The sequence below is a fragment of the Carassius carassius genome, chromosome 28 (genome assembly GCF_963082965.1).
Source record: "Carassius carassius chromosome 28, fCarCar2.1, whole genome shotgun sequence".
NCBI lineage: Eukaryota > Metazoa > Chordata > Actinopteri > Cypriniformes > Cyprinidae > Carassius > Carassius carassius.
In genome coordinates, this window is record NC_081782.1 from 4778347 (window position 1) to 4792905 (window position 14559).

Consider the following 14559-nt stretch of genomic DNA (forward strand, 5'->3'; position numbering starts at 1 on the left):
AAAATCAACAAAAAAGATCAAAGAAGAAACGCAATCTCAAATCAACAAAAAGGTAAACAAGACACTTCATTCGCTGAAAGCTTCGCTCTTTTTTTAGTTTGGCAAATAAAAGTTGTATTTACAGAGAGGAGGAGTCTGCATTACTCACATTAATGTCTTCCTAACAGCACAGTCTGGCTTTCGGAATGAGATATTTAGCATCTGCTTTTCCTCCCTACACATGGCGTAAATCAGCCCAATGGGCATCCTTCCTACGCTTTTTAACTTTCATTAATTGAATGATTCAGGGTCGTAAAAGCTTTCTTGACACCACGTACGTTTACCACGAGATTGTTGCTGTATTCAGGAGCCATGTAGGCTGGTGATTTATGGATTATTCATATGAGAAAAATACCTCTGAAACAGTCTTTCCCCCATTTAGACTGAACAGACAGGCACTTATATTTGTCTCTGTAATGATTGTTGATGGCAATCATTAATATACCTCTGGAGAGTGCTTACAAACTAATGTGACAAACCCAAAGCTTTAAAATATCAATTTTAATGCAATTCAACAAACAATAAACACTTTTAGAGTGTTTATATCAATGCTGCAAGACTGCAGTGGGAAATAGAAATAACAACCAAGACGAGTAACAGAGTTAACTTTTGAACTGACGCACTTGTTTGGATATCAAATATTATACATGTACATAATGTATATGTTTAAATGAGACAGAGCTAATAATCTGTGGCAAATAACACCATTCTGTAGAGATATTATGCCAAAATAATCAAAATAGTATACTATAAAATAGGTCATGCCATTCCAAAAATTTCTAAATGACTTTCTGTCAAACATTATTCTGTAGAACACACCACCTCAAATTTAATTTAATTTAATTTAATTTGGAACAACATGACATTAATAAATGATGACAAGATTTTCATATATGGTGAACCTTGGTCCAATCACAGTTCACATGCTAAAACCTCAGTCCAGTCATGGAACCTGTACAATAACCTCTGTCCAAGATCAGATTGCGTTCAAACCTCTTTCTAACCTTAGCTCACAATTCACAGACTATAATATCTCTCCAAACACAGTTAACATACTAAATCTTGAGCTTTGTCCAATCACAGAGTACCTTACCGTCCATGTGACCTGTATGGTGCTGGGGCTGAGGACCACAGGGTTGTGTAGCCGCACAATAACCTCACCCAACTCCTTCTGCACGTGTCTGTGATCCACTCCCTGAGCTGGAGGACTTATATCTGTAAAGAGAGAGAGAGAGGCCAATGCCATTACCTCTTATAGTGCTCTGACAATGCTAAATTACTGGCTGGTACAACATAATCCCTTAAATATATTTTAATCCCCTAATAGAGCAAAGAGGAGTCATTTTCACTGACTCCAGCTACAGACAGCACAGCTTCAACCCAACCTGTGAGGTTACATCCGCCCAAGGTCTCAGAATCAGTCACCCCTAATGAACATACGGTGGACTCCATGGCACCCTAATCGAATCTTTTTCCAGTTAAAGTTGGATCTTTTTTTCTCCAAGTAATGATCATTAAGGTACCAGCCAGACCACTAACTCAATTATACACTCCAGAAGTAGATGATGTTTGTTCTATGTTATACTCCGTCTCTGGAAATAATGAGTGTATGGGACCGTAAGACCATGTGGTATCTAGACTAAATCTCGTTCTCTGTAAGCAACAGCTAGAATTTAATTGGAAGTCTTTGAAACAGGCACTGTTCATATAGGTTTCTTACCAAAAGAAACTCTATACACAATTACAGATAGGGTAATTCTAATCTCTATTAAATACCTTGAGTGCGGACGGGTTCGGACATGGGGCTTGGGTCACTCAGGCCTTGGACGTTGACTGCTCGCACCATGAACAGGTAGATGGTGTTGGGGCGAAGACCCTTAATGGTATACTGGGTGGTCTTGACATGATCGGACACAGTCTGCCAGCTGTTGCTCACCGATTGGCTGCATGCAAATGAGGCAGAGTGATGTCAGATTTTGAAATGTCTTCATGCACTTTAGTCAGAGCGGATGAAGGACAGTCCATTCAAAATGTTGTACCAGCTTGAGGTTCTATGTCGCAACATATTTTTCAAGGATTTTGCATGTTAAAAATGTGTATAAATACGTATTTCCAATGTTTTGTCATCTGAATGTACAATATATTCAACAAGACTGGACATCTCAAATCCTCACTGGTTTCAAATGAAAAATAGCATCTTACTTTGAGTACTTTACAGGAAAATGAACAAATTTAAGGTACAATTCAGTCCAAAACAACTTCAGAAAAGGAACTTAAAGGCTAATAAATTAAACGACTGTAAAACTCATACCTGAAAGCCTCAATAACATATGATGAGATGGGTGATGCTCCAGGAAGGCCAGGCTGCCAGGACAACGACACACTGTTTTTAGTGACATCTGTGACTTGAGGTTTGGAAGGAGGACCTGGGAGCTCGTTCTCATCCCGGTCTTTAACTACAACAAGACTTCCAGACTCTGAGAAAAAAAAAACAAAAAACCTTAAGACCATTGAGATCTTCTAGAACTGTTTCTGGAAGAATAACATTTCTTAAAAAGCACATCCACTTTTAAAAATAAAGGTTCTTATCTATGGTTCCATGAAGAACCTTGTTCCATACCCATGGAACATTTTTATAGCACATATATATTTTTTTTACACTGGGCAAAGGTTCTTTAGATTAAAATATTTTTCACACTAGGAAAACAAAAAAAGATTATTTTAAGAACTGTTTACTCAAAGGTTCTTTGGGTACCTTAAAATGGTTCTTCTAAGGCATTCCTGCAACCCCCATCCCCTTTTGAATCCTTTATTTTTAAGAGTGTCTTTTGTGAAGTTGCACCAAAGTACCTTTGACTTCCAAGAAAGCACTCCAAGATGTTTCCCCACTAGAACTTGCTGCCACACAAGTGTAGATACCAGAATCCGAGAGCTGAAAAACAGAAGAACAAAAAAAACATACATTGATGTTTTTATCTTCAAGCACTGTGAATTCACTAAACGGCTAATCAAATCGACTCATGGAAAGTCCAAGCTTTCGATCTGAGAGATGTAACCTTGGGCACATCCAGATCAGCTAAAGTGCTGACACTAATATGGTAGATATATTGTATTTTCTGCACTCTTCGGCCAGCTTTTATTCTTGCTGGCAAGTTTACAAACCCACCGACTAACCACAACAAGAGTTAGGCTAATTCATTTAAAGGGGTAGTCGCTGAAACCCTCTGGACCGTTGACAGCTGGCGCATGTTCCCCCCTCTCTACCTTTCTGAGATGATCTCCCTGTTGTTTGTTGCCTTTCATCACGATGCCTTGCCTCCATTTATTAGATAAAATGTCAGAGGTGGGCAGCACTGTCAGGCATAATGGCAATTCCATCCCGAGCTGACGGGGGGAGGGCTTGTGTGTTTGTTTGTGTGCGTGTGTTCAAATGTGTGTGCAGCTGGAGCTCGTCCAGGCTTCTGTAAATGAATCTTTGGAGAGCTGTCATATCCCTAAGTGATAGTAACAAACAATTTACCAAAATCAATATTTCCCATTCATCCCCGTAATGCAATATGATTCCCTCTGCCCGTCTCTGTTATGTCTTACCGATATCTGATTGAATTCTGCTAAGCTTATACATCACACTTAGATGAAGATGCTTCTGACAGCTGGTAGTCACACAAACGCACACATATGGCCTTAGAAACACACAATGACAGATACACATCTGGGCATTCATATTAGGGATATATTGGTGGCTATATCAGTGTTGGCTAATATAAAATCTGGTCCAGTTTGGTGAGTATTGAAAGATGATGTTATTATATATATATTAAAAAATAATAATAATAATAATAAATAATAGTAACAAATAAATACACAAATAAATAAATGAATGAATAAATAAATAAACATTATTATTATTGTAAGTATTTATTTGTTTGCTTGTTTTCATTAACTTATTCATTTGGGTGCATCCCAAATTCATACTTTCCTAACAATTTTTTAAATAATTTTTATTACAATAAAATTATAATAAATAAATAAAAGTGTTTAGACTCACCCGCAAACCCTTGATCTGCAGGCTGCCAAGGTCCTGCAAGGACATGCGAGGGTCTTTGCCCAGCAGGCTGACCCCATCCTTCAGCCAGCTGATGGTTGGGACCGGTTCTCCAGATGCATGACATCTCAGAAGAGCCACACTGTCTACACCCAGAGTCTGGTTAGCTGGACCCTGCCGGATGATGGGGGGAGGACGATCGGTCAGCACTAAACAAGAAAGAGAGGAAAGAACAAATATTACTCATACTTTAACGCTGATGTACTGGATAAAATAAAATCTCCCTATTTTTTGTAAAATATTTAACAAATTCTTACTAGATTTACTTTTTTCTTTCTTTTTTTATGTGCCTTTATTTTTTCAAATTAATTCATTTATTTTTGGTTGAATGATCACCTGTTTTTTATTTTACTTTTGAAAACACCCCTCTATTTTCTGTTGTATTGCACAGACTATTTATTGGATAGCATACAAACAGGGCAAGAGACAGCAGAGAGGAGACAGGAAATAATTAGAAAGAGAGAGTGAGAAAGTGTCCGGAACTCAACACAAGGCAGATCGAAAACATTTCCTGTGTGAGTGCAGTGACTCAACATGTCTGGAGCCCATGTGCTAATAACTAAGCCTTGGCTCCTACTGAAATGGAAATGTTGAAGATTGATAGCAATTAGCATGCTTGTCCATCTAAACTAATGCATTCTCCACAGATTATGACATCATGACACTAACAGGCCTTCTTACATCATTTGTTGCTTTAGCACAGGACAGCGAACATGTTCGTCATTAAAAATGTCAGGAAACATTAAGATTGCGGCCATGTCCCATGTGGCACATGAAGCCATGATTGCCTTATTCCTAGACGTATCGGGGTTATATGCACATTTTGTGGTCGCACCACAGGGCAGTGTCTACCCCCCAAGCATTCTGGGAAAAACTGGGAGAAACGCTGAGTCTTGGTTTCTAGCTCACTGATGTGGCAGTGAGGTGGTTTTGTAGCTTCCAGTTACTGCCTGAGATCCTTCATTTAGGAACCAGACTCTGAGTAAAAGTTCATGCATTACTATATATCCGACTATCAGAGGCAGTGTGGTTGCTTAAATATCTTATGCTGGTTAAGAGAACGTCCCCTCATAAACTGCTTCTCCAAACACGAACCCACCATCCTAGAGCACACAGATTTAACATTTATAGTGATGGGTGTTCATGAAAAGATTTCCATCCATTTTCATCTCGTTTTGTAGACACATTTTTTTTTTACCATTTACAGTAGAGGGAAATTGTGGAATTTTATAGATCAAATATAATTATGGCAAAATTGTAAGTAAAAACACTGCGTTGTTATTGGCAACAGAAGGCGTTATCAAATCACGTGGAATGAATGAATGAATTAATAAATAATATTATTAAAAGTATAGAACTATATTATTAAAAGTAATTTTTTTTAATTATTAAAAATACAAATAAATAAAATGTATATAAAATAATAAAAATCTAAGGAATTTAAATTCTAATAAACATTATATAAATAGAAATTATGTGGTATTGATTGCATTGCCATATTGATGTTCACATTCATTCATTTATATAGCGCTTTATCCAATAAAGCTTCAGAGTAATAAACTAGAAAATAAGAGTATTAAGTTCTTCAATTATGAAACAAATACAATTTCAGCTGTTAAGGAGCTCTAAAAAGACAACAGTGCCATTATTCCGCTCATTTTAGTTCAGTGTTGATTCAGTTTAGTTCAATAACAGTGTGAATGTTGCAAAGTTTAACTATAAAACATCTAGATAATACAGAACATAATTGTCGTCTCTCAGCTCAAATCAAATCAGTGTTGATTCAGTTTAGTTCAATAGTAGTGTCAAAGTTAAACAAGCTTTATTCAACTGGAAGCAGCTTTAAAGGTGGCAGCAGTGTCATTATTCAGCTCAAGTTTTGTTGATTCAATTCAGTCCATCATTTATGAAATAAATATGATTAAGTTATAAAGCAGCCACAATTGACGTACAAATGGGCATCAAATACCCCTTGAGAAGCGCCAACCATTTATTTCTCTGACTAATAATAATACAATAATCAGAGCCGTGTCCTGTCCTCTGGCCCTCTGAGGACACATTAATTAGCAGGTGTGAATTAATGAGCAAAAAGCTGGTGGGTGCTAATTACAGACTGCACCTCTAACTCTTAAATACAGCTTCAGATGCAGTCGTCTTCCATTCTCGTCTGCGTTACTATTTGTCTCGCTCTGAATAAAGGATGGTATTTATATTGTCCAAATCTCCATCGGAATGCCTCATTTGGGCTCAGGGATGAAGAGTTGCCATCCTAATTCATCAATGTGGATTACTGCGTGCCGAGGTTAAACCCCAGAGTGCTTTGCTGGCGCATCCATCAGGCCGACATAAACCCCAGAGATGCATGTGCGGGGTAGATAGAGACTGATGAGGCATAATGGCTGTATTTGGATTAAAGCTGCATCCTGTGTACTGAATGAGTGTTTAGTGTTTAGCACGGTTGCATTTGAACTTGACTAGACTGTTGTTTCAAATCGACCCAATCTCATCCCCGCTGAAAGGACATGATGCATATAGTGATGTTTCCAACAGTTTTCATGGATTTGAGGGGGTGGAGAAGTTAAGAGAAATGTTATAGGCTCTTCTTGTCAGCACCTCTTTTTTGCTAAACCTTATGTAACATTTTTAAATAAACTGCAGAGTAAATTAATTTTTTTTCAGTTTTATAAAAAAAATAAAAAAATAAAAAAATAAATATCTATCTATCTATCTATCTATCTATCTATCTATCTATCTATCTATCTATCTATCTATCTATCTATCTATCTATCTATCTATCTATCTATCTATATGTATATGTATATCTATATCTATCTATATATATATATATATATATATATATTTATTTATTTATTTATTTATTTTTTCTAAAATAAATCAATAAACAAAACAAAATCCATATATGACCAGATAAATACAAATATTTTTCTTGCAAATCTTTTAGAGAGTACATTTAAATGTCTTTATGTTTACAAGGGTTTTGATAAACAAACTAAACAAACAAATAAATAAATAAATAAATATTTTCCTACCAAAACATTTTAGAAGTAAATTTAAAGGATTTGTATTTACAAGGGTTTCACCAAAAAAAAAAAAAAAAAATATATATATATATATATGATAAATTGATAAAAATATAATACATTAAAATTTAAATCTATTATTTTACAATCATGAATTTAATTGTAAATGAAAAAATACATTTATTATTTTTATTTGATATCAAGGTGATATATTTGTATATATACATATATTTTTTAGAATGTAAATTTGTCTTTTTATATACAAGTGCTCCACAAAATAGAAATAAATAAATAAAATCCATATAAATTTGTCTGCTTGACTACTTATTCATTTGAAAAAATGCAGTGACTTTCTTTCTTTTTCAGTGTCTGCTAAGATTAGGTGTTATGGTTTGTGTGTGAGTGTATTAAGACCAAGTCATATGATGTGTGTGTTGGCGTGACATGATGGAGTGCTGTTCCTCTGACAGGATGGTTTCGGACAGCGTGAAGGCCTTGGTGCCATGGCAGCAGCCATTTTTCATCAAATCTCTCCTTGAACCTGTCCAGCTCTCTCTGCCACCTCAACACCCACTAAATCACACTCTTCCGCAAGCGCAGGTGTGGCCGTAACCCCTTTGCTCTTTCGTTCCTATCATCCCTCTTTGCTGTCATCCTCCACAACATCTCGCAAACATACTCCTTTCTGAGAAAAAGTCGTTTACGGCAGTCTAGGTCATATGCAGTTTCTAAGACAAGATCGCTTTGCAGTCAACCGTAACAGCCGTCACCTTTTAAAATAATTACATTTTACTGTTAAACTGAAGATGTAGTTGAAAAGTTCATTCAATCTGACATCTTGCTACTTTTTTCTTATTAAAAAAATATCTCTTACACAACCCAAAACACGCTTTATTGCCAAAGCAATTTTTCTATCATCAGTATCTGAAGTTTTCAAGGACGGCTGTTTTCACTCCCTTCTCGAGCTGAAATGAAGTTTTCCTCCTGTAAAGAGAAGTTCACAGAGACGTGCTCCTGTAATATTCAAACGCGAGCAGAATTCAGGGTCGTCAGGATTGCTATTTACTTCACATAGCGAGGCAGAATCAATGCAGTGCGGAAGAGCTCAAGGCCAGATTCCAATTCAGCTCTTAATGTGGATCCAGCAGCAACAGAAGTGGTTTTCATATGACATTTTTCTTTCTGCCAGTACTTTTTGAGGCCTTCGTTTGTTTCGTGGGTGTGAAAAGTGTAGGAAGACATATGAATGAGGGGAAATGAAAGAGTAGTGAAAAGAGAATGACGAAGCGAGTGATGATGAAAATACTGAAAATAGAGACTTAAAGTCAGCTCATGTAAACACATAAATAAAAAATGAAATAATTCTAACAATTATTTATAAATATTTTAATAATGATAATAATGATAGTAATTCTTAATTTATAATTATTATAATTATTTAATCAATCAGGATTTTACCATTTCTGCATAATGCAATATTACACACACACACACACACACACACACACACACACACACACACACACACACACACACACACACACACACACACACACACACACACACATATGTATATGGGTGGAAGGAATGGGGGATTTTTGCAAACTTTTTGGAATCCATTATTACTTGCATTTAATATATACATTTATATTGTTATTATTTAATATTTTGTAACAAATGTAACAATAATAGCTACATTTTTTATGGTTTGTTAGAATAAAAAAAAAATCTAAATATTGAGAAAATTACCTTTAAAGTTGTCCAAATTAAGATCTTAGCAATGGAAATTACTACCCAAACGTTTTGATAAATGTAAATTTTTCCTTAAAAATATCCTATATATATATATATATATATATATATATATATATATATATATATATATATATATATATATATATATATATATATATATATATATATATATATATATATATATATATATATAAAAAATATATAAAAAGCTGTGTATCTAAAAACAAAGAAACAGAATGAAACACCCTTGTAGGTAAGAATCCATCCACATTCCCAAAGCCCTGTTGTGGTCCGATCCACCCCAGTGCTTACCGTCTGTGACCTCAAGCTGTGCTTTGGCCAGGATGCTGCCTGCCACCGTCAGGGCCTGGCAGATATAGTATCCCGCGTCTGCCCGCTGGATCGCTGTGATGGTAAGATCTCCACTGGGCGACACCGAGAAACGACTGTTGGGTTGCTGCGGTTGATTTGGAAACAGAAGGTTCTACACAAACAAAGGAAAGTAAACAAACAAGAAAAGTGTAAAAAGCATTTCCAGGGAAAATTCGCTACCTGAAACACAATGTTTTTAGAATATAATCACACCAGGAAAGGCATTTTTGTGTTAGAGGGGCTAAATTATTATCTCTATTATCAGCTATTAAAATTCTGAGAGCAATTACGGTGGCATGACTTTAAATTGCACAACACAATGGCTCACCACAGATAAAGCTTTTGCTAACCAGTATGCTAACTCTGACTGTGTATCTCTCACTGTGTGTATCCATTGTGTCCAAATGACTCTGCTTTGGGCTGCGTTGTTTACTCACTCGGTCTAACATGGCTGTTGTATTTGAAATGAAATCTGCTGGAAAGGGAGAAGGCCAGGTGATTCAAAGCTAATTCACCACCAGCGGCTGGTTTAGCCCATTCGCTAATTACGGCAGATAACAAGCTGGGTTCATTAATGGTCGTCATTGACCGAGCCCTTACATTTATCTCAGATTTTATATCCTTGAGATCTCTCCACACTCCTTTTATTTTCTCTCTCTCTCTCTTGATTTCTGAGTCCTCATAGCTGACCGTCAGAAACCGAAAGGCATTAGCCGGATTCAATTACACCTAATGACTTTAATGTTCCAAATTATGCTCCAAATTATGTTTTTTTTCTTTCTCTCTTTTGCTCTTTTTTTAATTAGCCTCTCACACATGATAGATGTTGGGTCCATTATCCTCAAGTGTGACTGAGAGGCTTCTCTTAATTGCTAATGACTCAATAACTGCTTTAATTTTGGCTTTTAACAAATACCTTCATATCTAACTTAAAAGAGGAGTTGTAGGACGAAAACATGTTATATTGCATTTAATATCGGGATTGAGATTATAATTATGTTATTTCAAATTTTCTATTACTTTTCTAGGATTTCTTTTTTTCACTAGCTTGCCATGCTAAAGCTCACTGCTACAATGCTAACCATGATCTGGGTGGTTGCCAGTTTTGCTATAATAAGGTCTATTGGGTGGATTCTAGGTGACCCATCCCTAAATATACCTTGTATCCCTTCTTCAATATAAGTCTAAGGGATTTGTTCACCAATTTTATTTCTAACTTGCCTGCAGCATGTATGCTAACCACTAGCCTAAATCTTTAACAAAAACAAAGAGAGAATGTTGTGCTCTTACCTGACTTCCTTCTTTCTGCCAGAAGACTGCCGGCTGTGGATTTCCTTTGGTCTCGCAGGGGAAACTGGCGGTCCGTCCTTGTGCCACAATCTGATCCCGCGGCCTGATCACGAACTGCGGTGCGGCTAAGTCAAGAACCAAAGACATTAACATTACACCATACCCTTTGACACAAACACATGTGGACACATAAACGCTGATCACTGGCAGTCAGTGGGAACATCAGGCATCCACAGGCATTGACTGCCGAAGTCACTGAGACAGAGCTTCCATGCATCAGCCCGTTTCCAACACCAATCTGCCTTTTGGATACTCTGTTTGCTTTGACCACAAACAGCAAGGACAGTGACAGCAACCACAGGAAGCCATTCATCCAGGTGGGGCCGCGGACGGCGGTACCGAATGAATGACGGCAGCTTTCAGGCACAGCAGTGCTGCGGGTCACAACACCAGAGGGAAGGGTGGGTCATTCTGGTCAGGACACACGGAGAGGAGAAGCTAAGTGTGGATGCCACACTGTGAACTCGAGTGGGCAGTTCTTTTGTAAGTGGGTTTAAATGCTCGACTCTATTGACTCTAGGTACAAAAAACAGTTTCTATGCCTGTGTCGAAGACAAGCAGAGGTCACAAGCTGGACAAGCTTGGAAAACATTGAATTGCTTGTTGGCATTTTAATGGACATCATTCTCTATTCTAACTGCCAACTTGACAGAACAAGATTTTTTCCTGCCTTATGAGTCACACTTAGTAAGTATTTTAAACCTCTCAACTCACCCGGCAAAGAAACTCAGCCAACATTCCTGCAGAGCACATTCAAATAAACCAATTAAAAGTACCATCTTCCCTGCTTTCCCTGTCTAACCTGACCTTAAAATGGCATCAGAATTCAGAAACAGGGATCCAAACTTTCCCCTTGACATAGAGTCAATGCTACTTTCTCTTTAATGAGAAGGTTAGGGCAGCAATCGTCTAAAAAAGGTTTGTCAAAAGGAGTCTTGAAAGGCAGGGAATGGCAGCTGGAGCTTGTGAGAAGATAAAACGCTATTGCAGACGGCACCTCTCACTGCAGAATGTAAAGTTAGGGAGTTTCAAGGATGGAGCAAAGGTCTTTTTTTGGAGGAATAAATGTTTTAGCTGACCTAAATAAAAGAACAATTTGCTTCTGCCAGCAACTCTGGACGGCGACCCTACAATCAATCATTTTTAACCAAACAAAAGTAAACACAGAATGTACTACTGTTAAAAACTGATACTTTTCAGTCATGAGGTTCACCAGAAGTCACAAATTCAGACCAAAAACAACAACTAGCACGTAATTTGAACATTCTGATGCAGTGTTAGTTTTATACTTGTAGCCACAACAATAAATTTCAATGCAGGACTCCAAACAGTTGAGTTCGTTTAGCAGGGGAACCATTACTTACGGTACACCCATCTACAAAAGAAAAGGTCTGAGTGCGGAAAAACACTCTCCCCCTCTATTTTGATCCCTAAATGAGCCCCTCTACTCTCTGTACAGCTGGCAACTGTGGACAAGAGAAGTCTGCAAGTGTTTGTGATTTATGCGGCTGATCCCTTTTTTGTGAGGCTGTACTTGACTAAGGCTGACACATTCAGGCAAGTTACAGATGGTGGCAGATTTACAGGCTTCCCAATCTGGGTGCACGGTGGCGCGGGCACTTCTGTAAGTTTGGGCATAACACAAAGGCTTTAACTCACAGATTGTCCCAGTTTCATTCTACTCCAGAGTTTTTTTTTTAGTTGTTTTTTTTGTTTTGCACTGGAGCGAGCAGGCATAAAATATGGGCATTTACCCATGCCACTCACTCAAAATGATTGTTTAATGACTTGGACGCTCAACTTCATTGTGCAGTTGAGTGTTAAAGCCCTTTTTGGCCAGGGGTGGAGGAAAACACATACACACACATCCCAAGTCTATGTGCTCCAGAGAGGATTCTTAAGAGTAGAACAAAGCTAGTCATAAATAAACTGTGATTGCATCCCTGGTACATTCTTTAATGCATGTGTGTTGTGTGAATAACACACATGCTGGCCTCTTTTCATTGGGAAGTGTCTGCTGGGAGAACAAGGCCCTGTAAGAGCAGAATAGCTGATCGGCTCCCATATTTAATTCATGATGGAGCACATCTGCTTCATACTGGAGAGAGTTCACGACTAAACACACTTCTGAGAGCTGTAAGTAAACACATATGAGAACAACAGGAAAAAAGCATGCATGCTTTCTCCGAAATGCACACAAAGACAGAAAAATAAACAGAAACTGACATGACTAATCGAACACCCTCCCTGAATGCTAGAACACATAGTTTTAAAGTATTTCAACTTAGCCAAATGTAGTCCCAGATGGCTGTGTGTGTTAGGAAGACCGCTAAGCAGAAGCCACAAGTTTTAACCAAACACCACACTCACACATAAGCTTTTTTAGCAGTACCATCACAACCTATATTCCTATAATAAATGTAGTTAGTACAGCCACAGGTTAGTACAGGATAAAATTCTACCTTAGTTAAGCGCGATCAAGGTCATAATGATGGGAAGGGGAAGTAGTGAAGCGGAAACAGGAAGTACTGAACCTCTACAGAATTAGTTGAAGAGTTGAGCCAGTACACTGTACGTGTATGTGTGTGCTCGCGTGTGTGTGTGTGTTGCAGGAGAGGAGGAAGGAGCACAGAAGGCACACATGCAGTATGAAGGAGTGACTGGGATGGGTACTTACCGACAGGGCGAGCTGAAGACACAACAATGGTGGAGTGAAGACAACAAAAAATGACAAAAGACAGACACAAACAGAAAGGACAAACGAAGAAGAAAGTGAAAAGAATTAAGAACAAAAGAAACCAAATTCAGAATGAACAATGGCAATGTGTTTTTTTTTTTTTTTTTTTGAGCACAGTGTTGGTCCGGTCCCCGGAGAGGGAAAATGCAATGCATTTTATTCAATTTCATTTTTTCACCTTATTGTTGAACGGAACCTTCAAATAAACATCATAAAAATGCTCGTCTAGACTAGCAGACAAATGTAGTGTTTATTTTTATTCTCTAAGCATGAGGACAGCTAAGAAATCAGAATCAGCACTCCTGTCCCTCCACCTTAACTGACTGGTATCTTATTTCATATGAAGTCATTAAAATCGGGGGCTTGTCCGGTATACGATTCAAGCTGTGAAATCTGCTTTACCTGCAATAATGAGGTCTAGATATACAGCTCCTTGTGAAGAAGCTGAACCAGCAAGACAGAATGTGGGCAAAATAGACAGAATGGCCAAGAGAAAGTAGCTGACAAAAAAAGCAGTTCATATTTAATGCAGTAGTGGAGCTGTCAAGGAGGCTGATGCCATATTGACATTAAGAGGGAGCAATCATGCTCAGAGTGCTGTCCTCTCTTTACTTCCCTCCTCTCTTTCTTGAAAGTTAGCTTGTGTAAAACCCCTCCACTAAGCATCCCCACACATCCCTTCATGGCTGAACTCTGTCCGCTTGTAAATCCTGCTTTCAAAGGGGCTGAAAATTGACGTCTGTCCCCATTGGCAGCTCCAGACCCCTCCTGAAGGCCACTGTACCCCCCCCCCCCCCCCACATGAGGTTTTAATGCACTCCACAGAGCATCTAGGCAGTTTGATTTAATGTGGTGAGAAGAGAAGGGAGACGGAGAAGAGGGCCATTATGAAAAAAATAAAAACATTTTTATTAACCTTGCCCATCAGAGCTGGGCTTTTCGAGGTCGGTCTGCACCAGTAAACTGTGAAATGGTTTCCCTGGTTTGGGCTGGAGTGCCACAGTGGAACTGAGGAGATAGCGTGTTTATGTGAGTGCAGAGGGGGGGTTGGGGGGTTGGTGGCCTCCATTCTAGGGGGTGTAAATAAAAAAAAAGGATTTGTGCTCAGGGCAAGATCACCCCCCACCTAAATTACACTTCAGGAGTTCATTTGAGACCTG

The 14559-nt window shown here is 38.1% G+C and overlaps 1 protein-coding gene across 10 annotated transcripts in view; it reads right to left on the bottom strand.

The window, feature by feature from the left end:
* Positions 1–14559, bottom strand: part of LOC132107756 (roundabout homolog 2-like) — a 386527-nt gene that overhangs the window by 42814 nt on the left and 329154 nt on the right. For 7 of the 10 annotated variants that reach the window (XM_059513946.1, XM_059513942.1, XM_059513945.1 and 4 more), the window contains 8 exons: positions 13340–13351; positions 10603–10727; positions 9253–9424; positions 4088–4293; positions 2890–2971; positions 2351–2516; positions 1816–1982; positions 1133–1254 (listed from right to left, as the gene is read on the bottom strand). In XM_059513946.1, the coding sequence (XP_059369929.1) occupies positions 1133–1254; positions 1816–1982; positions 2351–2516; positions 2890–2971; positions 4088–4293; positions 9253–9424; positions 10603–10727; positions 13340–13351 (1052 nt within the window). The remainder of the gene's footprint in view (positions 1–1132; positions 1255–1815; positions 1983–2350; positions 2517–2889; positions 2972–4087; positions 4294–9252; positions 9425–10602; positions 10728–13339; positions 13352–14559) is intronic. The other 3 variants (XM_059513947.1, XM_059513943.1, XM_059513940.1) reach the window with 1 other exon arrangement.